This window comes from Dendropsophus ebraccatus, chromosome 12, assembly GCF_027789765.1.
Source record: "Dendropsophus ebraccatus isolate aDenEbr1 chromosome 12, aDenEbr1.pat, whole genome shotgun sequence".
Classification (NCBI taxonomy): domain Eukaryota; kingdom Metazoa; phylum Chordata; class Amphibia; order Anura; family Hylidae; genus Dendropsophus; species Dendropsophus ebraccatus.
The window spans coordinates 52,909,772-52,935,736 of record NC_091465.1 but is presented as its reverse complement, the minus strand read 5'-3'; the positions used below and the strand labels follow the sequence as shown (position 1 = coordinate 52,935,736).

The following is a 25,965-nucleotide window of genomic DNA, read 5'->3' as shown; positions in this document are numbered from 1 at the left end:
TCAGCGCCTGAAGCCCGGCACGCACGCTCCTGATATAAGTCAGATGTCCATAGAGAATGAATGGCGAGTCCGATGCTCTATTCATTCTCTATGAGAGTCGGACTCATCTCAGGAGCGCGCGCCGGGCTTCGCACGCTGAAATCTCTGTCACCTGCCCGGATCAAGAAGCGGGACCTGGCGCGATCAGGTAAGTATATGGGGCTCTAGCGGGGGGTCGGGAGCCTGTCACCCCGCCACGGGGGTGAGAGGTTCCCTTTAAAGGGGTACTCCAGCGGGGGGGGGGGTCTGGACACTGGGTGAGCTCTGGGCTGGGGGTGACCGGGTGGCTGCTGTTAGAGAGGGATGCAGTCACAGCTGCGCTGATCACGTCTCCCTCTGTAACAGCAGCCACCGCATCAGTGTTCTCAGTCACTTTACTGTGCTGGGACTGAGGACACGTGATGCTGACAAGGAGGGTGGGGGCCAGGAGCAGGGAGTGTGTCGGAGTGGACTGAGGTCTGATGATTCTCTGCAATCCGTGGGGGTGAATGCAGCTGGATAACAGCTAAACTGTGCAGAATCCGTAATAACTTTATATTGGAAAGATGGAAAGCTACGGGTGGGCAGCGTATTAATGCAAAAATAATTTTGGGAGGAATACCCCTTTTAAGTAGGGTCACTAAACTGCAAGTATATTTTAAAGGGGACCTATCATTATGCAGCTTTTCCCAGTCTGCATGTACCTGCTTCTGCTATCATGATCAGGTAATCGTGGATGTTCTCTACTATATTATACTGCTATAAGACTTCTTGACTGATAGACGAGATTAGAGCGATAAAAGAAAGGAGAGAAGAATTAACAGGCTTAAAGGGGTACTCCAGCAGGGGGGCTATTTTGGGATCTGGCGGGGGAGGAGATGGCTGAGAGAAACGACGTCCACTCACCTCCCCGGATCCAGCTGCGCTCCGGTCCCCGGCCGCAAGACGTGACGTGTCAAGTCTGCTCAGCCAGTCAGTGACAGAGGTGGGATCCGTTTCAATTCCGCTCAGATACCGTCTCTGTCACTGACTGGCTGAGCGGACTTGAGACGTCACGTCTCGAGCCCGCGTCAGACACCAGGAAGTGGCCGGGAACCGGAGCGCCATGATACAGGACCCGCCGCTGGATCTGGGGAGGCGAGTGGACGTCGTTGCTCTCAGCCACCTCCTCCCCGGCCAGATCCCAAAAGAGACCCCCTGCTGGAGTACCCCTTTAAGCCTGTTAATTCTTCTCTCCTTTCTTTTATCGCTCTAATCTCATCTATCAGTCAAGAAGTCTTATAGCAGTATAATATAGTAGAGAACATCCACGATTACCTGATCATGATAGCAGAAGCAGGTACATGCAGACTGGGAAAAGCTGCATAATGATAGGTCCCCTTTAAAATATACTTGCAGTTTAGTGACCCTACTTAAAGGGGTAATCCTCCCAAAATTATTTTTGCATTAATACGCTGCCCACCCGTAGCTTTCCATCTTTCCAATATAAAGTTAGTATGGATTCTGCACAGTTTTGCTGTTATCCAGCTGCATTCACCCCCACGGATTGCAGAGAATCATCAGACCTCAGTCCACTCCGACACACTCCCTGCTCCTGGCCCCCACCCTCCGTGTCGGCATCACGTGTCCTCAGTCCCAGCACAGTAAAGTGACTGAGAACACTGATGGGGTGGCTGCTGTTACAGAGGGAAACAGTGATCAGCGCAGCTGTGACTGCATCCCTCTCTAACAGCAGCCACCCGGTCACCCCCAGCCCAGAGCTCACCCAGTGTCCAGAGCCTCCCGGCAGCACTCACCCCCTGTGTCCAGAGCCTCCCGGCAGCACCGTCCAGCACTCACCCGCAGCACACAGCCCCCCGGCCCACAACCGACCGCCCCCCCCCCCCCCCATCACCTGTGGCATCCCTCACTCGCCCACGGCAAGCTCCGCCCCCGCAATCGCTGCGACTAGCTCCGCCCCCCCCCCCCCCCCCCCCCCCCCCCCCGCAAACTCAGCTCTGCTACACCGGCGTCCCCGCAAACTCAGCTCTGCTACACCGGCGTCCCCGCAAACTCAGCTCTGCTACACCGGCGTCCCCGCAAACTCAGCTCTGCTACACCGGCGTCCCCGCAAACTCAGCTCTGCTACACTGGCGTCCCCGCAAACTCAGCTCTGCTACACCGGCGTCCCCGCAAACTCAGCTCTGCTACACTGGCGTCCCCGCAAACTCAGCTCTGCTACATCGTCACTTCCAACTCAGCTTTGTTATACCGACACAGCCATCTCAGCTCTGCTACACTGTCATCATCTCCTTCATTGTCTCAGCTCTGCTACTCCACCATTATCAGGCAGAAGCATTGCATGATGGGAAATGTAGTTTCCTATCTTGGATATAGACCATGTTTTAGAAAAAGTTGTAACTCAGGAATGGCAGCAGCTAGAAAGATGGGAGACGTCTCAAAATACTCAGGAAGACCTCGGTGAGTAAGGCCAGCTAGGTTTGGGAGCATTTCATTTTTTTTAGCTCTTGGGGGGAATACCCCTTTAATTATTTGAATAAGGCTCAATATCAAAAGTAAAAATGTCAAAGCTCAATAGTAAAAATATGTACTACCAAGATTTCTGTTCATGTCTGGAAGCAGTTCAGGGAGTATATTTAGATGTTATATAACTGTGGGGCAATACAATAAATACACAACCAATGCCCACAGCAACCAATCAAAGCGCAGCTTTCAGCTCTGGTAAAATATAAGAGGAGCTGTGATTGGTTGCTGTGGGTAGTGTACACCAGGTGTATATTTACATCCTTTCATATATCTTCCCCTAGAAGTATACTTTTCACACCTGTGGCATAGCAGTTGTGGATTCTGCTGTAATGAAAATTATAGATGTTAAAGAAAAAAACCTACATCCAAGCAATCCATTTTTTTACTTTTTATTTATTTGTTTAATTTTTTACAGATACAGGTCGGAAAACAATTAAACTAGAACCGAAACTTCTTAGACATTGTATCCAACCAGGCCTCCTTTCCCAAAGCATTCTCCAATATAAAACCAAAATAGGACCTCCGTTGCAACCAAGCCATTTCTCAAGGCTTCCTGAAGAGAAACAGAAAAAAACATTATATTAATCAATCTACCCAGACAGCACAACGAAGGGCCCTTTTACACAGAAAGATACACAGAAAAACCAGTTTGTTTCCATAAATTTTCTCTGTAGAGTCGAACTGGGGACTATTTGCCGGGAGTTTTGAAATGTTTGTATTTTCAGTTATTAGTTTTAGGTTTTTGGGTTTTTTTCCACCTGATTATGTGTAGTCTCTATTACATCCCCATGAAGGTCACTAATCACTTTTAGAAAACTGAAAATTGCAAACATTAGATATTACAGGTATTTTTCTAGCCTGCGCCTGACAGTCACATTGTATGTGAACTCGTTAGAACCGATATTGTATGTGACGGAGGGTTAAAAGTCTGTCAACTGTGCAAAGGTTCTTCAAGTGAAACGTAGAGGTATGTCTATCAGTCAAAAAATTTCAACAAGGTACAAAGATAGCATACCCAAAGGTAGCCTCTGAGAGCCTCTTTTTATGGAGCAGTTTTACACATCTTGTCACAAGACCCAGTGTCTAAGGCCTTATTTACACGTCACACAAAGTTGTCCGCAATCAACTGATCAACTAAATAACTAAATGTGTAAATGAGGCCTAACTGTAATCCTTTACTTCTGTAGTACCAATACACCAGTAATCAGACCATCCTTGTTTATTTTACTTTCCTAGAGCAATGACTTTATTCACATACATCCACATTACCACTACAGCCAATCACTGGCCTCATGCCTTACATGCCGTCATCACTAGTAAAGCCAATGATTGGTTTCCTTGGGCATTGACCTCATATACATGCACATTATTGCTGTACCCAAAGACTGGCAGGGACAACCAGAGTATCAGTTCTAAAGCAAGTGGGGATGTAACAAGTATAATATTTTCTGCAGCTAGTTTTAACTCTTGAACTCTCAAACATAGTCTTTATGTATGTATATCTGGGGATGCTTAATATTTTTGAGCCCCACACAAAAGCAGCGCATACATTTATAAAGTGGACAGAACATAACTTCTTTAATGGGCTGAACGTAGTCCATTGTTACAATGAGACCCAAATAATGGTAGTTGACCCATATGAAGCTGCTGCTACTACGGATTTTTTTTTTTAACTCGTTACATATTAACCCCCTTAAAGACAGAGCCAATTTTGATTTTTGCGTTTTCGTTTTTTCCTCCTTGTGCTTAAAAGGCCATAGCACTTGCATTTTTCCACCTAGAAACCCACACGAGCCATTATTTTTTGCGTCACTAATTGTACTTTGCAATGACAGGCTGAATTTTTTCATAAAGTACGCTGCGAAACCAGAAACAAATTCAAAGTGTGGTGAAATTGAAAAAAAAAACAAAACAAAAAAAACACATTGTTTATTTGGGGGAAATGTGTTTTTACGCCATTCGCCCTGGGATAAAACTGACTTGTTATGCATGTTCCTCAAGTCGTTACAATTAAAACAATATGTAACATGTATAACTTTTATTGTATTGGATGGCCTGTAAAAAATTCAAACCGTTGTCAACAAATATATGTCACTTAAAACCGCTCCATTCCCAGGCTTATCGCGCTTTTATCCTTTGGTCTATGGGGCTGTGTCAGGTGTCATTTTTTGCGCCATGATGTGTACTTTCTATCGGTACCTTGATTGCGCATATACGACTTTTTGATCGATTTTTTTATTACAATTTTTCTGGATTTGATGCAACCAAAGATGCGCAATTTTGCACTTTGGGATTTTTTTGCGCTGATGCCGTTAACCGTACGAGATCAGGAATGTGATTAATTAATAGTTCGGGCGATTACGCACGTGGCGATACCAAACATGTTTATTTATTTACTTTTATTTATAACCTGGGAAAAGGGGGGTGATTCAGACTTTTATTAGGGGAGGGGGCTTTTTATTGACAACAACACTTTATTTTATTTTTTGACACATATACTAGAAGCCCCCCTGGGGGACTTCTAGTATATACCCTTTGATCTCTCATTGAGCTCTTTGCTGTAAAGATATTGGTCTTTGCTGTATGAGATCGGCACTCGTTTGCTTTCGGCTGCTGCAGCCGATAACAAACAAGTGCAGAGTCGGGGACGGCGCCATCTTGGAGCGGTCCCCGGCCGGCTTCAGTTACGGAGATCGCTCCTCTGGGATAACATCCCGGAGGAGCGATCTCCTCCACTAGACACCAGGGAAATGCTGCGTCCGGTAATCGGATGCAGCTGTCATGTTTGACAGCTGCATCTGATTACTGTATTAGCGGGCACGGCGATCGGACCGTGCCCGCTAATACCTGCGGTCCCGGGCTACAAGCGGCACCCGGGACCGCCACGGTTCAGAGCGGGGGTCGCCGCGCGGCCCCGCTCTGAACGTCCTTAACGGCAACAGGCGTAATATACGCCCTTTGTCGTTAAGGGGGTTTAAGAATTAAAACATAACCTTTATAAAAAAAAAAAATATCAGCAGGTTAGGAGCATTTTGCCTGCGGATATGTTGTCATAGAACACAAGGCGTTAAGGATGAAGGCAATTTCTTTACCTTGATCCTCAGAGCAGTTTCTGGAAATTTGGTACTTTATTAGATATGTAAAAGAGGCTTTTTGGTGCACAACCCCCTAGTGATGTCACAATACCAGAATTTTGAGTTCAATATAGATACCAACTTTTTATTTCAAAACCTTTTTAAAGTTTGAAAAAAAAAAAAGCTCAAAAATACAAACATGATGATGTCCCCCACCCAGACTGTGGCTATGATGCTGGGAGTTGTTATGCATAAGGAGGTATTGCTTGGAGTTGTGTTGGGAGGTTGCTGCTGTAGAACTGCAAATCCCAGCATACCTTCTTGTGCACTAAAACTCCCAGCATACCTTCTTGTGCACAAGGAGGTATGCTGACAGTTGCAGTTGTGCAGCAGCAGCAGTTGTGGTTTGCAATTAAGCTCCATTTACTTCAACCGAGTTTGAAACCCCACCCAATCTGGAGACAAGAGAGGGGGGAAAGTGGCTATGTTTTTGGAGCGCTGGATAACCCCTCTAACAAAGTTTTGATACCAGGAAATCCTGGTATCGAACCCTTTTTTAGCCCGGAATATCGATAGTAGTATCGATATTTCGGTGCATCGTGCACCCCTACAACCGCCCGCAGGGCACCAATCCACTCCTAATAGATATTAATCCCAATTCTGCAGCAATTAGCGCTGGAACAAAGTCACTGCAAAGCGCAGGTGGTCCCACTCACACTGTGCCAAACCAACTAATTTACATATTTAATGGACTATAAAATGTCCTGAAAATAGCACTGAGGATCAAGGTAAGAAAATAATCTTAATCCTCAGTGTCCCAAGCACTATAGGAACATATCAACTGGTTAGAAGAGTCTAACCTGCTAATACTTTAAATGGGAAACTAATTAGAAAACAAAAATAATGCAAAATCAAATGTGTATAAATAGGTGATTGAGCCTGGCAGCTCTTAATCCAAGGTAGGAGCTATGTACATATACATGAAGGAAAACTCCTGCACTATTAATTGCCATTCATGGCCACTAGATGGCAGTATAGGACCAAAGATGTACGCAAAAAGTACCTAAAGGGAACAAATCACTGCCAAATCAACCATGCATGTAGTGTCAGCACTGTCCCCAAACATGTAAGGGCCATATTACACCAACAGATTATCTGACAGATTTTTTTTAAACCACAGCCAGGAATGGATTTGAAAAGGGGAGAAATCTCAGTCTTTCCTTTATCACTTCCCTGTGTATAGTCCATTCCTGGCTTTGGCTCAAAACAACAAAAAAAAAAAAAACACAACCAACAGATAATCTGTTGGTGTAATAGGGTCCTAAGTGATTGCTAAGAGTCCCTCCTAGCCCCCCAAAACAAACTTTGAAAGTCTGCTGCGTCGTATGTAAATTAACCTTGCATAGGCATTGGAGCGCCAAAACAGTCATAGCGGTCCTCTGTAATCAAGCCTCTCTGTGCGGGATTCTCACTTTAGGAGCCTGCCGCATCCCAGAGGAGCCGCCCATGAGCGCAGAAGCTCCAAGAGAGGAGTGATTACACAGGTGAGCCCTAACCAATGATCCCATGTGTTATTCAAAGGAACACTAACTACAGAGCTGCTTAGCTGGTTGCTACAAAGATCACAAACCAGCCTGGATTGCAACTGGCTGCTATCTCTAGCAACTTGAGCCTCTAAAATTGTACTCCAGAGCTGCCTACTACAGTTTTATAGACAGAGTGATTAGCCTGTCACAGGGATTGTTCTATAAAACAAGCTTCCTCCTCCAGCCCCCTGGACCTCACCACAGGGCTTGCTACCGCCGGCTTGCGTGAGATCGCCCTCCGCCTCGGACCCCAGCAATTGGCGAATGCACAAGAAGCCAGAGCAGGATCGAGGACTGGTGAGATTGCACACTACAACCCCCACCATGCCCTGCCGACAGTCCATGATGGGAGTTGTAATTCTGCAACCTGGATGACCACAGGCTGCAGAAGTACAACTCCCATCATGCCTTGCAACCTGGGTGGCCACAGGATGCAGAAGTACAACTTCCATCATGTCCTGTCAGCCAGGCATGATGGAAGTTGTAGTCCTGCAAGCTGTGACCATCCAGTTTGCAGAACTAAATCTCCCATCATGTCCTATTTTTCTGATCAGGAATCCTGAAGACATTTCCTGAAAAACGGATTACTGTCAGGAAATCCGGATACTTTTCTGATGCCATTTGAGGCCTGCTGATCAGGATTCCTCGCAGTAAAAATGGACAAGGACGTGTGAATGGGGCCTAAGACAGCTGGGAGTGGCTGCTATCACCTTCCAATAACCTTTTCAGTGCTGCAGCATTTAAAGTCACACTGTTACTCCCTTTTTGCATTATGACTTCTCTACATGGGTGTAAAGGGTAAATCTTGCAGTTTTCATACCTTATTTTATATCGTACGTCAAGGTCCTTGTTCCAGTAAAAAGTGATCTTTTATCATCTGCAGATTGATCTGGGCGGGGCTTCATGGACAAAACACCACTTAGCCACGCCCACATCACCACCCTTGGTCCCACCCCTTGCCGTGCCATCGGCGCTTAGGCCCCACCCCCTCCGAGGCCATATCAGTGTAATAGTGCGGGCCTGAATAATATGGATAACATTTCAGGTTTATTATATTCGCTGTCTTAGATTTCTACAATTTTTTTTTTTTCGTTTTTTTTTTTTTTTTTTTTTATACTTTAACACCTTAACGACATCGGGCGTAAGTATACGCCCCCGCAGGGTGGGCTTTAACGCAAACGGGCGTATACTTACGCCCAATGTTTCCCCGATCGCTGTGTGTTCACACACAGCGGTCAGGGAAGATGGCCTGCTATAATGTATAGCAGGCCATCTCTGCTAGTCGGCACGGGGGGTGATTAACCCCTCCCGTGCCGACGATCGCTGCTATATGCTGATCAATACAGATCAGCATATAGCAGCTAAAAACAGCTTTCCGGGTCATCGGTGACCCAGAAAGCAATAGCGATTGGTGCTATCTCGCACCAATCGCCATTAGTGTACTGGGGAAAGATGGCGCCGATGCCACCCCACGATCGCCATGATAGGCCGGCCATCAAACTGTAAAAAAAACAGTTTTGTCGGGTTCTGCACCCCTCAGCTACCTAGCTGAGGGGTGCACAACAGGTGTGTGTGGTGCAGGTGTACCATACTCACCTGATCTGGGCGTCCGGAGCGACGATCTGCGGTCCGCGCCTTCCTTGCGTCTTCTTCGCTTTACTTCCGGGTTCAGTCGTCCAGCGTCGGAAATCTTCGGAAACGCTCGGGTCCTCGGGTTCAGCGGGTCTCGGCAATCTCCGGCAGAGTCGCTCTACTGCCCCCTAGCGGCTGATCAGTGAATATCATTCACTGATCAGTTGCTTTGGGTTTTTTTTCCAATTTTTTTTTTTTTTGCGCCCTAACGCCGCTGAGTGCTGATCAGCATCGCACGTAAGTGCGCCGCTGATCAGCAGCTCCTCCTTTTTGGCGTAGGGGCATTTTTTCCCCCCTATATCCTACCGCCACTGTCTGCCGATAAGTGCCGCACATATGTGCGGCATTTATCAGCAGCTCCTTTCTTGGCGAAGGGATATTTTTTCTTACTGTCAAAAAAACACGTAAAAAACACTACACTACACCACACTACATGGAATAAAGTTTTACACTACACCACTACACATTTACATACCCCATATACCAATCCCCGTATAACGATGGCCCCCAGGGTGTTTTCGGTGTCGGACGCATACGTTATTATTGCCTCCGACACCGAAACAGCCAGTGAGGATGAATGGGGGGATCCTTCGTTCCTCCATTCATCCTCATCATCCAGTGACGTGTCTGGGGGTAGCGTAGCGTAGCGTACGCTGCCCCCCAGACAAGTCTTTTCCGCCAGTACCGTCCCAATAAGAGATCACGGTATGGTGTGAAATTCTACAAACTCTGTGAGAGTACCTCAGGGTACACTTACAGATCCAGGGTACGTGCACACTGCGGAATGGCGAAGGCTAACCCTTTGTGCATTCCGCAGCTGGCACCCACCGGCGGACTGATGGAGGCGCGCGTCTCCACCCGTGTCATAGACTCCATTCTATGCACGGGCGGATTCCGTCGTCCGTCCAAAGAATGAACACGTTCATTCTTTGGACGGAGAGCGGAATCCGCCCGTGCATAGAATGGAGTGTGACATGAGCGGAGACGCGCGCCTCCATCAGTCCGCCAGCGGGTGCCAGCTGCACAAAGGGTCATCCTTCGCCATTCCCCAGTGTGCACATACCCTTAGAGTGTATGAAGGAAGGGACACCCGACTCCAGCCCCCAGATGCCCCCCCCCCCCCAATCCTCGGAGTTAGTGGGGAGATGTTCGAGAACTGATCTTCCCACTGCTGGATAAAGGTTACTACCTGTACGGGGATAACTTTTATACCAGCACCCCCTCTTCTGGTCCCTCGCTGCCCGAGCTACTGTAGCTTGCGGCACGATCCGTAAATATCAGAAGTAGTAATAAAGCCCTAATATTTTGCAGCCATGGAGCGGACCCAGCGCTTCTGGATGTGTGGGACCCCATATCGCACCAGGGCAACATTTTCCAGGTGACGTCCCCCACACTGGAGAACGGGAGACCCCAGAAGAAATGCAGACTGTGGCGTAACAGGGGGATCAGGAAGGACGCCATTTTCCAGTGTGACGGCTGTCCTGATCACCCCGGCCTCTGCATACTGGATCGCTTCAAGGCGTACCACACGTCATTGGGGTTCTACATTTTCTAAATTCTGTCCCTTATTCCTATTTCAGGGGTCACGTTGATCCAGGGATTATTCTGATCGCCATTATGGAGTCTGGAAGGAATTTTTCCCCTGTGAGGAGGCTACTTGTTGTCTGCCTCACGAGGGTTTTTTGCCTTCCTCTGGATCAACACAGGTTGAATTTGATGGACACCTGTCATTTTCAACCTTATAAACTAATAATTGGCCTAATACCCCCAAATAAATTAGAATTGTCCCTTTTCCCCAGCTAAATAGGTATGGCCGCCATTCCCATTAGAGGATGCCATGATGCAATTACAAAGCCTCTGTGCGGCCAGGACAGTAGAAACCCCCCACAAGTGACCCCATTCTGGAAACTACACCCCATAAGGAATCTAACGAGGGGGGCAGTGGGGATATGGCCCCCTGGTGACGGCCACATTTGGGCCGTGAAAATGAAAAAAAAATTATTTTTTATTTTCATGGCACATGTTCCACTTATGTGCCCGTCACCAGTGGGGTCCATATGCTCACTGTACCCCCTTGTTGGATTCCTTATGGGGTGTAGTTTCCAGGAGCTTTTTAATTCCGACATGGCCTCCATCCTCCATTCCAGCCTCTAAATGGCGCTCTGTCCCTTTGGTGGCTTGTACTCTGCCCATATGGCACATTATATCCACATGTGGGGTATTTTCGTACTCAGGGGAAATTACCCTACACGTTTTGTGTTCACTTTCTTTTTTAACCCCTTGTGAAAAAGGAAAAAAAAAATCAAGGCTAGACGTACGGAAATATCCAAAATGTGGACATAAAGCGCCATGCGGGTGCAGGGTAAGCCTCCAAAGGGAAGGAGCGCCATTTGGCTTTTTGAGGCTGGATTTGGCTGGAATGGATTTTGAGGGGCCATGTTGCATTTAAAAGGCCCCTGTGTTGCCAAGACAGTTGAACCCCCCCCACAAGTGACCCCATTATGGAAACTACACCCCTCAGGGAATGTAACAAGGGGTGTAGTGAGCATATGGACCCCACTGGTGACGGGCACAAATGTGGAACAATATAGCGTGAAAATGAAATATTACATTTTTTACACTATAATGTTGGTTGAGCCTTAAATTTTTCATTTTCACAAGGGGTTAAAAGAGAAAAAAAAAAAAACACACAAAATGTGTAGAGCAATTCCCCCTGAGTCCGTAAATACCCCACATGTGGACATAAAGCGCCATGTGGGCGCAGGGCAAGCCTCCGAAGGGAAAGAGCGCCATTTGGATTTTGCAGGCTGGATGTGGCCAGAATGGATGATGAACGCCATGTCGCATTTACAGAGCCCTCGTGCTGCCAAAACACTGGAAACCCCACACAAGTGACCCCATTCTGGAAACTACACCCCTCAAGGAATGTAACAAGGGGTGCAATGAGGATATGGACCCCTTGATGACGGCCACATTTGTGCCATGAAAGTGAAAAAATGAAATTTTTCCCTTTCACGTCACATTGTTCCACATTTGTGCCCGTCACCAGTGGGGTCCATATGCTTACTGAACCCCTTGTTAGATTCCTTGAGGGGTGTAGTTTCCAGAATGGGGTCACTTGTGGGGGGTTTCCAGTGTTTTGGCAGCACGAGGGCTCTGTAAATGCAACATGGCCCTTGAAATCCATTCCAGTAAAATCCAGCTTGCAAAGGCCAATTGGCGCTCCTTCCCTTTGGAGGCTCGTCCTGCGCCCGCTTGGCACTTTATGTCCACATGTGGGGTATTTCTGTACTCGGGAGAAACTGCGCTACATGTTTGGTGTTTTTTTTTTTTTCTTTTATCCCCTTGTAAAAATGAATGCTAGAACAACTTTTTTTACACCACATTGTTCTGAAAATCTGCGAAGCACCTGTGGGGTCCAGATGCTCACCGCACCCCTTGTTACATTCCTTGAGGGGTGCAGTTTTCTAAATGGTGTCCCTTTAGGGGTGTTTTTTAGGTTTTGGCACCCCAGAGCCTCTGCCAACCTGAAGTGATATGGTCAAAAATGACCAAATATAACGGAGGCGTTGAAATTCACTAGGCGCTCCCTTATATCTGAGGCTTGTGGTTGCGTCAAATAGCGCAATAGGGCCACATATGGGGTATTTCTATAAACTGCAGAAACGGAGCAATCAATATTGGGGTGCATTTCTCTGCTAATAGGTTTATCATTATGAAAGATATTGGATTACAATAAAATTTCTGCACAGAAAATAAAAATTTTCAAATTTCTTACACACTTCGCTTTTATTTCTGTGACTCCCCTAAAGGGTTAAAAAACTTTCTGGATGTGCTTTTGCTGAGTTTGGGGGTGCAGTTTCTGAAATGGGGTGCTTTGTGGGGCTTTCTAACATACAGGCCCCCCAAATACACTTTGAACCTGAACAGGTCCCTAAAAATATCTGATTTTGAAATTTTACAGAAAATTTGGAAAATTGCTGCTAATGCTTTAAGCTTCCTATTGTCTAAACATGTTGCTAATGCTATTTAATATATAATTTGTGGCATAACCAGAAAGGTTTCAAAGTTTGAAAAATGCATTTTTCACGTTATTTTGGTGTTTTTCATAAAGATTTGTTATGAGTAACGACTCCATTTTACCAGAAATGTAAAGTACAATATGTCACGAGAAAACAATCTCAGAATCGTCCGGATAGGTAAAAGCATCCCGAAGTTATTAATGAATAAAGTGACACTGGTCATATTCATAAAATTTGTCTCTGTCCTTAAAGCGTAACTGTCATTTCAGGGCCATTTTTCTGAAAACATTAAATATCAACAGTACAAGCGATTTTAAGAAACTCTGTAATAGGTTTTAATTACTAAAAGAGTTTCTTTCTGTAGTTAAAAAGCAATCTCCCAGCCTCCCCCCTCACATCAAATGAAGCAGGATTTCTGTCTCCATTATGTGGCTATGGAGAGGGGAAGGGGTGTTAGGAGTGACTGAGCATGGAGGATTTGTGCTGGAGGATTTCTGCAAAGCACAACACCCTGCAATCTTCTCTCAGTAAGTTCATAGATAAGCACTGACCTTTCTGACACCTGCATTTAGTGTTTTAGGTGCCCAGAGAGTCTACAAACAGCTGACCTTCATGTCACCTCTTCCTGCTCCCTCATCTCCCTCAGCCCCTCCCCCCTTCATAGGCTTACAATGGAGAGAGCAGAACCCGTCTTCACTGGCTTCTCTGTAATGAAGACGTGTTTGCCTGATAATGCACAGATAAGAAGTCAGGGGGGGGGGGGGGGGGGAGGCTGGGAGATTGCTTCTTGAGTACAGAAGGAGGCTTTTTTGGCTTATGAAACCCATTACAGAGTTTCTTAAAATCGCTTATACTACTGATTTCTGCAATAAAAAAAAAAACATGACAGTTACGCTTTAAGGCCATTTCAGGCTCTGTCCTTAAGGGGTTAAGTATTGAACAGGTATTGCGTATCAAAATTTAAAAGTTAGTATCGGTTTTGAACTCAATATTCTGGTTCGTGACATCCCTACCAAATATAACACAAAAATAGAAAAGTGCTGCAGCAACCTGAAAGTGTAAGAACTCATTGTGTATACTCCCTCATACACATGATAAAAACCTGTTCTAAAGATTAAAAAAAAAAATTTATAATTTTTTGCCGTTTGTATTATACGTGTGGATGCATGCGCGTGTGTGTGTGCGAAGTTTTAAACAGGGTTAAAATGGATCCTTTAATCCCAGTTTTGTAGACAGGTAGACCGAGAGAGGCCAGTGTTAGAAACCATCTCTCTGAGGTTCATCTTAACATGGTATGTTCAATTTAATCAAATGGTTTGCCATGAACCGGAACAAAAAAAAAAAAAAACCTTTAGAACAGGTTTTTATTGTGTATATTAAGGAGGATGTATACACGGGAGTCCGGACACTTGCTTGTTGCTACAGCTTTTCTGGTTTTGTCTCTATGTTAGTGATGGGAAATCTAGATCATTCAAAGAGTAGTTCAGAAGATCAGCTCATTAAGGTCATATAGTTCATTATTTCTCCGGCTCTGGGATACTGATAATAAGTCACTAGAAACAGATTTTCTCTATTGCATTCAGAGCCTTCAGTGCTGGCTGCTTGGATGAGATGTGGTAAAATGACGACATTTTATTAGGTATTTTTGTTAACGTGAACTCTTATATAACAAGCTTATAGGGTACTATTATATGGAATGATAATCGGCCCGATTATCGCTCCGTGTAATAAATACAACGATCAGCCGATGACAACCATCATCGTTGATTTAAGTTAGAACCTATAATTTGTCGGGCGCCGACTGCGCAGCGCTACATGTAATAGTGGTTAGCGTCCGGCGACTGACGATTTACTTTACCTATCCACGCTCTAGGGCTGCTCCTGCGGTCCGCTTCTTCCAGGAGCGTGGATGGGTAAAGTATAGAGTTTAAGCTTATTAAACGATCGGGCCGTGTAATAGGCCCAGTGAACGAGCGCCGATCTAGCAGATCCCCGAAGCTCTCACGGGCAGTCGAGTGTCCCCGAAGCCTCTGTCTTTGGCCTGAAGCTCTCCTGGCAGCAGAGTGTCTCCAAGCTCATCCGACGAGACGCTCAGCTGCCTGGGAGAGCTTCAGGAATGGGTCACAGGTGAGTTAACTGCTTTTCTTTTTTATTTTTATTTTTTTTCCCCCTTTAAATTAAATATAACTGCAGTTAACCCCTGCCTGACCGCAGCAGGACTTAACATTTTCCAGCATGCAATGCAAACCCCTGACAATCTTCTTGAAAGTCAGGGGTCGTCTTATACGACAGAAAATATGATATATACACATTAGTGTATATTTCACATACTATACCTATATGATAGCAGTAAAACATATATGTGCAACTATATCATAGTCATATATACTTATGTATGCCATAAATTCACTGCTGGCATATAGTCATGTATGCAATAGAATTACTGCTGCTGGTATATAGATATATGTGTGGTATATTCGCTGCTTGTCTGTACACTGAAACCTTGGATTAAGAGCATAATTCATTCCAGGAACTTTCTTTTAATCCAAATTACTCGTATATCAAAGCTAATTTTTCCATTAAGAAATAAATAAAACACAGATGTAAATCCAAAGTTTCACTGTAGTAACGTATAAAAAATATTTACTGCACATAGATAGTAATGTATGGGATAATGTGGTACTAGAAGCATTCCTATATAACAGGGGGCAACGGCAGTTAGGCAGCATGCACAGGTTCCGTGAATCACATAAGCTGTGGACTGTGAGGTGAATCACACACCTCCCGGCATCATGTTCCACTATGATGGCGAAAGGGTTTAAATATTCACGGAACTGTACTAATTAGGAAGCACAATGCGCCAAAATATCAATACCAATATCGATACTTGGGGCAAATAAAATCATTTAGGTATCAGGATTACCTGGTATTCGATACTTTATATTAAGAAAGCAGCTTAATATGCATATATTATATATACACACTGCAGAAAAGATGGCGGGCAGCAAGCTGCAAGCCATCCCGCTGGTTTAAGTCATTTAACCCTTTCAATGCTATGATGTAATGTAATGTAATGTAATCAGCTATTAAAAAATCAATTAAGTGTCCAATTGGCACCTCCGAAACATGACTGCAAGGTGACAATCATATCTGGAGGTCTACACTGACCATTCGTCGCTGCCAGTGTTTCTCATCTCCTCATCCATCTACGCTATGCTAGAACAATACCATAGCAACGCATTGACCAGACTACTTATTGATTAAAAAAAGGTCCCGAGGGGTGACAAAGTCTAAAAGGAAAAAATAAATAAATACTCCCCCCCCCTCCCCATTAACAAATGTAAAAAAAGAAACAAGCCTCATTGCACGCATAATTGCCAAACTAATAAAGGGGAATTCCACTCAGACATAACTTTCGATACATTGCTGCCCATGGCCAACAATTCATTCCATAATTGTTATCTATTCATTCTCCATATCCCAGTTCTCAGCTGCTGCTTTCTGGTATTGTGACATGACTAGTACAGCTGCACATCTGACATAACGTTGTGTCTGCAGTATGCGACAAAGCAGCACAATAGCCATTTTAAAACTGAACACATTGTCCTTCTGACATGTTTCACTAGATACTAGATTTATGTTTTGTCAAGAATGGGAAAGAGCTGCCAGGTACAATCACATTTCCAATTACTTGTATAAAAGATATTCTTTATATGCAACTGGTTAAAAAAAAATGTCCCTATTAGGGACTTTTTAGATAGGCAAGTATAAAATTTTTTTTCCTTCTCTACTTTATATTGTAAAAAGCCACATATAAAAAGTTTTTGGCCCCCCATAGAACCACTTTAATGATTAAAGTGTTAGAAAACCTATAAATGGGAAAGGAAAATAATGATCTAATTAAAAATCTAATTCCCTAAATCTTCTTACCCTAACAGTTATTTCAGACAAACGTCCCTTCTGGAAGGACTGTGCCAACCCCTTGATGCTCTCAATGGCTTTCGGAACTTCTGCAGGGCTCGGAGGCGTCAGCTCTACTCGGGCATAGTACCAGAAAGTTGCAAGTCGTGGCTTAGAATAGCTGACAGCAGCTGAAAAAGAACATTAAAACACAGATACATTATATTAAAAGGGGTATCCTCATCATAACTAACATGTTACACTTGTAGGGCTTGTTAAGATTTTTTTTTTTTTTTTTACAAATACAGTGGTACCTTGGTTTAAGAGTAACTTGGTTTTAGGGTACAAACACACACGTCTTATATGATGCGTATTTACTGCTGCGAACACAGTATCAAATCTGCTGCGTATCTGCTGTGTGTGTTTGTACCCTAAGAGCGTTTTGGTTTAAGAGATCACAGTTTTTCAAAATTGTGACTTGGTTTAAGAGCTCCCTGTACTGGGTGGTCTGCAGCTCTGTACTCTGACCCAGGAAGTCTCCCTTACCTTCCAAATCATAGCAGATCCACTTCAGGCTGGGGCTTACCTCAGGGGACAGGACTGTGGAGGTAATCTCTTCATAGCTGTAAACCCTCTCTCCCCAGACAGAGCTGAATTTATGTGCCCACATATGTCCTGCTCTTTCCTTCATGCTCCCTGCAGTCTCTGTCAGTCCTGATTGGTCCATAAACCCCCCCCCCCCCTTCCCCATTGCTGTCATGTGACCACACAGACCTCTGACAGCTGCCCTGCTTCTCTATTCTAGCCTGTTGTACTACACTACTGCATAATGGGGATCTGCAGTTCCATCCTGTATCTAGAAACTGCTGCTGTGTTATCAGGTTTATGCACTTACTATACATTATGCTCCACATGCTGGTTGCTATTTTGTACAGTAACATATTACATATTCAGCTGTTTCTTATTGTTTTTTTCATCTGTTCTACATGTTTTTCAAAATATAAAATTATTATTTTTGAGGTGTGGAACCAATTGTCTGCATTTCAACGATTTCTTATGGGAAAATTTGCTTTAGTTTAAGAGCAGATTTGAATTACAAACATGGCCCCAGAATTAATTATGCTCATAATCCAAGGCAGAAGGCACCACTGTATATTCATCAAGCAAACTCTCCTCCTTCTCCTCCCATTGTTAACAGATTGTTACTGACCACCACTCTGTTCTAAAAACGGTGGTTTAGCTGGTGTATATATTATATATATATATATATATACTCACCGGCCACTTTATTAGGTACACCTGTCCAACTGCACGTTACCACTTAATTTCTAATCAGTCAATCACATGGCGGCAACTCAGTGCATTTAGGCATGTAGACATGGTCAAGACAATCTCCTGCAGTTCAAACCGAGCATCAGTATGGGGAAGAAAGGTGATTTGAGTGCCTTTGAACGTGGCATGGTTGTTGCTGCCAGAAGGGCTGGTCTGAGTATTTCAGAAACTACTGATCTACTGGGATTTTCACGCACAACCATCTCTAGGGTTTACAGAGAATGGTCCGAAAAAGAAAAAACATCCAGTGAGCGGCAGTTCTGTGGGCGGAAATGCCTTGTTGATGCCAGAGGTCAGAGGAGAATGGGCAGACTGGTTCGAGCTGATAGAAAGGCAACAGTGACTCAAATAGCCAACCGTTACAACCAAGGTAGGCAGAAGAGCATCTCTGAACGCACAGTACGTCGAACTTTGAGGCAGATGGGCTACAGCAGCAGAAGACCACACCGGGTGCCACTCCTTTCAGCTAAGAACAGGAAACTGAGGCTACAATTTGCACAAGCTCATCGAAATTGGACAGTAGAAGATTGGAAAAACGTTGCCTGGTCTGATAAATCTCGATTTCTGCTGCGACATTCGGATGGTAGGGTCAGAATTTGGCGTCAACAACATGAAAGTATGGATCCATCCTGCCTTGTATCAACGGTTCAGGCTGGTGGTGGTGGTGTCATGGTGTGGGGAATATTTTCTTGGCACTCTTTGGGCCCCTTGGTACCAATTGAGCATCGTTGCAACGCCACAGCCTACATGAGTATTGTTGCTGACCATGTCCATCCCTTTATGACCACAATGTACCCAACATCTGATGGCTACTTTCAGCAGGATAATGCGCCATGTCATAAAGCTAGAATCATCTCAGACTGGTTTCTTGAACATGACAATGAGTTCACTGTACTCAAATGGCCTCCACAGTCACCAGATCTCAATCCAATAGAGCATCTTTGGGATGTGGTGGAACGGGAGATTCGCATCATGGATGTGCAGCCGACAAATCTGCGGCAACTGTGTGATGCCATCATGTCAATATGGACCAAAATCTCTGAGGAATGCTTCCAGCACCTTGTTGTATCTATGCCACCAAGAATTGAGGCAGTTCTGAAGACAAAAGGGGGTCCAACCCGTTACTAGCATGGTGTACCTAATAAAGTGGCCGGTAAGTATATTATATTATATACACACACACAGTGGTGCCTTGGATTACAAGCATAATTTGTTCCAGGACCATGCTTGTAATCCAAATCACTCCTAAACCAAAGCACATTTTTCCATAAGAAATCATTGGAATGCAGACAATTGTTTCCAATTAGTTTTTTTGTTTTTTTTTATTCTGAACAACATGTAAAACAAACATTTAGAAACAGCAGAATAGTTACTGTACAGTAATGGAGAGTATGGGAAACACAAGGGCTGACAGAGACTGCAGGGAGCATGAAGCAATGAGTAGGACAGATGTGGGCACATACATGCAGCGCTCTCTGTCCAGGGAGAGAGGGGTTACAGCTATGGGGAGATTACGTCCACAGTCCTGTCCCCTGATGTAAGCCCCAGCCTGAAGTGGATCTGCTATGATTTGGAAGGTGAGGCGGCTGACTTCTGGGGCCTGACCCCGCTATGCAGACCATGCCCCTCCCCCTCTTAAACCAAAGCAATTCTCTTAACCCCTTAAGGACCGGGCCAATTTAGATTTTTGCGTTTTCGTTTTTTCCACCTCGTGCTTAAAAGGCCATACCAGTTGCATTTTTCCACCTAGAAACCCACGAGCCCTTATTTTTTGCGCCACTAATTGTACTTTGCAATGACAGGCTGAATTTTTTCATAAAGTACACTGCGAAACCAGAAAAAAAATAAAACGTATGGTGAAATTGAAAAAAAAACAACAATGCATTTTGTTTATTTGGGGGGGGTATTTGTTTTTATGCCATTCGCCTTGGGGTAAAACTGACTTGTTATATATGTTCCCCAAGTCGTTACGATTACAACGATATATAACATGTATAAATTTTCTTTTATCTGATGGCATGTAAAAAATTCAAACCAGTGTTAACCCCTTCCCGTCAGCAATCTGTATATATACGTTCCTATTACACATGCCCCGTGCAGTAGGAATGTATACATACGTTCCTGACTTGAGGGGGTTTTATGATGAGAGCGGGATCGCTACAGAGATAGCGATTCCTGCTCTCATCTGACTGCAGCCCCGGAGATAATGAGAATCAGCTGCGATCCCGCAGCTGCCCCCCATTATCCCTTTAGTCACCGCCGAAACGGCGGTCACTAATGGGCCGGTGCCGCCGCTGTATTTCATCTCCCCCCCACCGTGAATCAACGGTGGGGGGAGATGAAATAAGTAAAATCAGACCCCAGATCAGCCCCCCTAGTGCCCCGGTATCTAACCCCCCCCCTCCCCGCGGCGGCCATCAGATCCAAGATCTAGTAGTAAAAATGAATGAAAGCCCCATGCTCTCCGCCACCGGAGGTAGCGGAGAGCATGGAGCAGTCATCGGGGACCCCCCTGTGGGGTCCCGGTACAAGCAATCAGCGGTATATACTATATACCGCTGATCGCTTGTGCCATGTGACAAACATACAAAAAAATAAAACACACACTTTTTATTATAGTAATAATTGCAGTTTACTCCCAAATTACCCCTAACCCCCCAGATTACCCGTAACCACCGCAGGTTGTCCGTAATCACGTCAGATTACACGTAACCACCGCACGTTGCCCGTAACCACCGCACGTTGCCAGTGACCCCCTCCAGATTGTCCGTAGTCACACCAGATTGCCTGTAACCACCCCAAATTACATGTACCCACCCAGATTACCTATAAGCACTTCAGTCTATCCATAACAATTGTAGATTGTCTGTAACCCCTCCAGGTTGCCCGTAACCACCGCAGGTTGCGCATAACCACCCCAGGTTGCCTGTAATCATGCCAGATTACATGTAACCCCCCAGATTGCACGCAACTACCGCACCTCGCCTCTGACCACCGCACCTTGCCAGTGACCCCCTCCAGATTGCCCGTAACCACGCCAGATTGCAGGTACCCACCTCAGATTACCTATTAGCACTTCAGTTTATCCGTAACCACAGCAGGTTGCCTGTAACCCCCCCAGATTGTCCGTAACCACCCCGCGTTGCCCGTATCCACCCCGCGTTGCCCGTATCAACCCCGCGTTGCCCGTAACCACAGCAGGTTGTCCGTATCCACCCCACGTTGCCTGTAACCACAGTAGGTTGCCTGTATCCACCCCATGTTGCCTGTAACCACCCCAGGTTGACCGTATCCACCCCAGAATACTTGTAACCATCCCACATTACCTGTAATCTAATTTTTTTTATTTTATTTTAGTAACTGCGCTATTCTAATAACTATTACTAGCTGTGGTTTTTCTCCAGCAAATTGGCACTCCTTCCCTTCTGAGCCATGCTGTGTGCCCATACAGTGGTTTATGCCCACATATGGGGTACCGTTGTACTCAGGAGAACCTGCGTTACAGATTTTGGGGTACATTTTTTCTCCTGTTCCTTGTGAAATTTAGAAATTTCAAACTAAACCAACATATTATTGGAAACATTCAAGTTTTTTTTATTTTTTACTGGCCAATTTTGAATACTTTCCTCTAATACCTGTGGGGCCAAAATGCTCATCCTACCCCAAGATGAATTCTTTGAGGGGTGCACTTTCCTAAATGGGGTGACATATGGCAAGATTTTACTCCGCTGGCACTGCAAACACACCTGGCGCTCAGAAACTTCTTCAGCAAAATCTGCATTGAAAAAGCTAATTGGCGCTCCTTTCCTTCTGAGCCCCGCTGTGTGCCCATACAGTGGTTTATGCCCACATATGATGTACTTTTTTACTCAGGAGAACCTGCGTTACAAATTTTGGGGTACTTTTTTTCTCTTGTTCCTCGGGAAATTGAGAAATTTCAAACTAAACGAACGACATTTTTACTGTCTAATTTTGAATACTCTTCTCTTAACACCTGTGGGGTCAAAATGCTCATCCTACCCCAAGATGAATTCTTTGAGGGGTGTACTTTCCAAAATGGGGTGACTTATGGGGGGGTTTTCTCTCTGCTGACACTACAGGGGCTCTGCAAATGCACCTGGCGCTCGGAAACTACTTCAGCAAAATCTGCAATGGAAAAGCTAATTGGCGCTCCCTTCCTTCTGAGGCCTGCTGTGTGCCCATACAGTGGTTTACGCCCACATATGGGGTACCGTAGTACTCAAGAGAACCTGCGTTACAAATTTTGGGGTGCTTTTTCTCTCATGTTCCTTTTGAAAATGAGAAACTTTAATCTAAACGTATAGATTATTGGAAAATTTTAATTTTTCATTTTTTTACGGCCTAATGGTGAATACTTTCCTCCAGCCCCTGTAGGGTTAAAATGCTCATTATACCCCTAGATTAATTCTTTAAGGTGTGTAGTTTTCAAAATGGGGTCACTTATGGGGGTTTCTAGTATACAAGCCTCCTAAATCAACTTAAAAAAAGAACTGGTCCCTAAACAAATCAGTTTTGGAAACTTTCACGAAAATGTGGTAATTTGCTGATAAATTTCTAAGCCCCGTAACACCCTAAAAAAGTAAAATATGTTTATGAAATGAAGCCAGAATAAAGAGGACATTTCGGTAATGTGACTTAGTAACTAATTTATGTGATAAGACTTTCTTTTTTTAGAAGAAGAAAATTTCAAAGTTCATACAATGCTAATTTTTTAAATTTTTCATTATAGTGCCATATGTGACGAAAAAACAAACCTCAGAATCGCTAGCATACGTTAAAGCATCACTGAGCTATAAGCGCATAAAGTGAGACAGGTCAGATTTTGAAAAATGAGCCTGGTCTTTTAGGTGCAAATAGGCTTGGTCTTGAAGGGGTTAACAAATATATGTTTCTTAAAATTGCTCTAGTCCCAGGTTTATAGCACTTTTATACTTTGGTCTATGGGGCTGTGTGAGGTGTCATTTTTTGCACCATAATGTTTACTTTCTATTGGTACCTTGATTGCGCATTTGCAACTTTTTAATCGTTTTTTATTACAACTTTCTGGATTTGATGTGACCAAAAATGCGCAATTTAGCACTTGAGATTTTTTGGCGCTTACGCCATTTACCGTGCGAGATGAGGAATGTGATAAATTAGTAGTATGGGCGATTACGCATGCTGCGATACCAAACATGTTTATTTATTTGTTTACTTTTATTTAATACATTGGAAAGGGGGGTGATTCAGACTTATTAGGGGAGGGGGCTTTTTATTGACAAGACCACTTTTTTTTTTTTACTTTTAGTATAAGTATACTGATCTCTCATTGAGTTCTAAGATGTATAGTAATACAGCATAGATCAATGAGATCTCGTTTGCTTTCGCCTGCTGCAGCTGAAAGCATCCGAGTGCCAAGCCGGGATCAGCACCATTTTGGCGGAGACCCCAGCAGGTAACAGACACGGACATCGCTCCTCGTGGACAACGTCCCAGGGGGGCCATCTCCACCACTAGACACCAGGGATCAGCTGCAGCAAGTAATTGGATGCAGCTGTCAACTTTGATCGGACCGTGCCCGCTAATAGCCCAGGCCTACATCGGCAGGTGATGCAGTTATTGTCCTTAAACACAACTTTTAAACTTGCAGCATTGTGTCAAAGGGCCGGGGCTTAGATTGTGTATGCATTAGGCTGGCACACCCTCTCAGTCCCTCCTCCCCATCATCATTACGAATGCTCCTAGAACATTTTCTCCTGTCTGAACATTGCATAGGTGCCTTAACGATCCAGCCCATGTGCCATGCTAACACAGCTGATAAATAGGAGACAATCTGCCTGTTCCTAAAAACTAATTTTTATCCCCTGGCTGACAGTGTTACAGAGGTGTTTCTGTGCCTGCCTTGTTCTCTGACCAATGCTGTATCATCAGGCCACTGCCCTGCCTCCTTTAGAATGACTGGCCAGAGAGAGGGGCAGACGTCCACTCACCTCACTGGTTCCAGCGGCGGGTCCCGCATCACGGCGCTCCGGTGCCCGGCCGTTTTCCGGGTGTCTGATGCGGGCCCGAGATGTGACCTCTCAGGTCCACTCAGCCACGGAGGCGGGATCCGTTTCAAGTTTGCTTGTCACAAAAAAGTGCCCCCCCCCCCCCGCTGGAGTACCCCTTTAAGTATCCTGTGGTGTCTGATTGCAGGGGATCCAACTACTTGAACCTTCCACTGGAGTTTCTAGAACAGGATCAAGACTTGTTTTAAACAAGTTGTGACCTCAGACGATGAATGGAGTGGCAGTGTACATGCGTGGGTTGCCACTACATACAAAACAAAGGCATCAGCTGAGGTCAGACCCTCGCAGTCTGACACTTATCCCTATTGTGTGTGCAGGGAATAATTATTAGAGTGCGTTCACACGTGCAGGATCTGCAACAGATTTGATGGCCCAGAGTTACTTTGCATTGAATCTGCGCCATTAAATCTGCTGCAGATCCAGTACATGTGAATGCACCCTTAAAGTATTTTTAACTCAGAATAATACACCTTTATCTGATCCTTGGAAACTCATGAAAAACCCCTAGGTCTCCTGCATTTGGCAAACCTATGTGTATAGCGTGTGCAGAGCACTCAGAGGTCTGCTACTGACCTGTCCATGATGTCTGCTTCCTGGGATAAGTAGTACATCTTCTGCCTGTATAGATGTTATGACAGAAGGGATGGTGAGCTAGTGGTTAGCTGAATGGATGCACCTGGGAGCTTTGCTGCAGCTAGGGGGCCAAAGGTTGGGGGACCCCCTATACACGTACAGTACTACAGCACATGAAGGAAAGTATATATTACTTCTAGCTGGCTGAGCATGTCCCCTAGCTAGCTGAGCATGTCCCCTAGCAAGCAGCCGCCTTATGAGCCCAAAGTATTCCACCAAGACTAGCGACAAACCATCAAGCCGCCACAGATAACACTATCCCTCACCGCTCACAAGCTGAGGCGTCTTCACAGCAAGGGTCTTCACGAGTTTCTGCGCCGCCTGAGCCATGTCGTCCACCGGGAAGCTGTGTGAGGCCTGTACAAATAGGAAGTGACCTCCAATACCAGGGAGAAGAGAGAACGTTCCGGTATAGAGCGTCTCCCAATGTCACCCGCCCAGTGCAGACAAGACTTGCTCCTGTTGGGTAGAGCGCCGCGCTACTTAGTAAAAGGTCGAATCTAGGACAACCCATCGTGTGACGTAGGGGGCGGGGACTGCTGTCTGACTACTCTGCGGTTACATACAGTACGGTGGAGGCTGGAAGGGGATACACAGAAGAGATGGGGTGGGGGTGACATATGGGGCAAAGACTGGTGGTAACGGGGGCGCACGAGGAGACTGGGGGGCCATGAAGAGACGGGAGTGGGGATCATAGAGGGAATATGAGAGACGGGGGGAGGGTGGTTGTGTGTGTGTGTGTGTGTCCCATGGAAAGACGGGAGGTTGAGATAGGCGCACAGGGACTGCAGTCACGCTATCAGCACTTCACTGAAATGGAGTCACACTATCAGCACTAGGAATTGCAGTGCTCCTATATACCATGTTTTACGGTAATAGCCAGGACTAGTTAGTTCCAGGCTCCAGAATGTGCCAGGAAGATCATAGGGTGACACCTACATGTGAGACTAACTAAAGAATGCCAACTGTTAACCCCTTCAGGTCCATTCACCCACTGTTAACCCCTTCAGATCCACAACTGTTCAATTACCCCACTGTTAACCTCTTCACATCCACTACAATCTAATTCATCCACTGTTAACCCCTTTAGATCCACAACACTTCAATTCATCCACTTTTAACCCCTACACATCCACCACAGTTTAATTCATATACTGTTAACCCCTTCAGCTCC

At 45.1% G+C, this 25,965-nt stretch overlaps 1 protein-coding gene across 1 annotated transcript; it reads right to left on the bottom strand.

The window, feature by feature from the left end:
* Nucleotides 1-2,917: 2,917 nt before the first annotated feature.
* ATP5MG (ATP synthase membrane subunit g) lies at nt 2,918-25,230 on the bottom strand. The gene is made up of 3 exons (XM_069947760.1): nt 25,058-25,230; nt 16,789-16,949; nt 2,918-3,097 (listed from the first exon to the last, which is right to left on the bottom strand). The coding sequence occupies exons 1-3, from the start codon at nt 25,119-25,121 to the stop codon at nt 2,999-3,001; spliced, it is 324 nt and encodes a 107-aa protein (XP_069803861.1). The 5' UTR covers nt 25,122-25,230; the 3' UTR covers nt 2,918-2,998.
* Nucleotides 25,231-25,965: the final 735 nt, after the last annotated feature.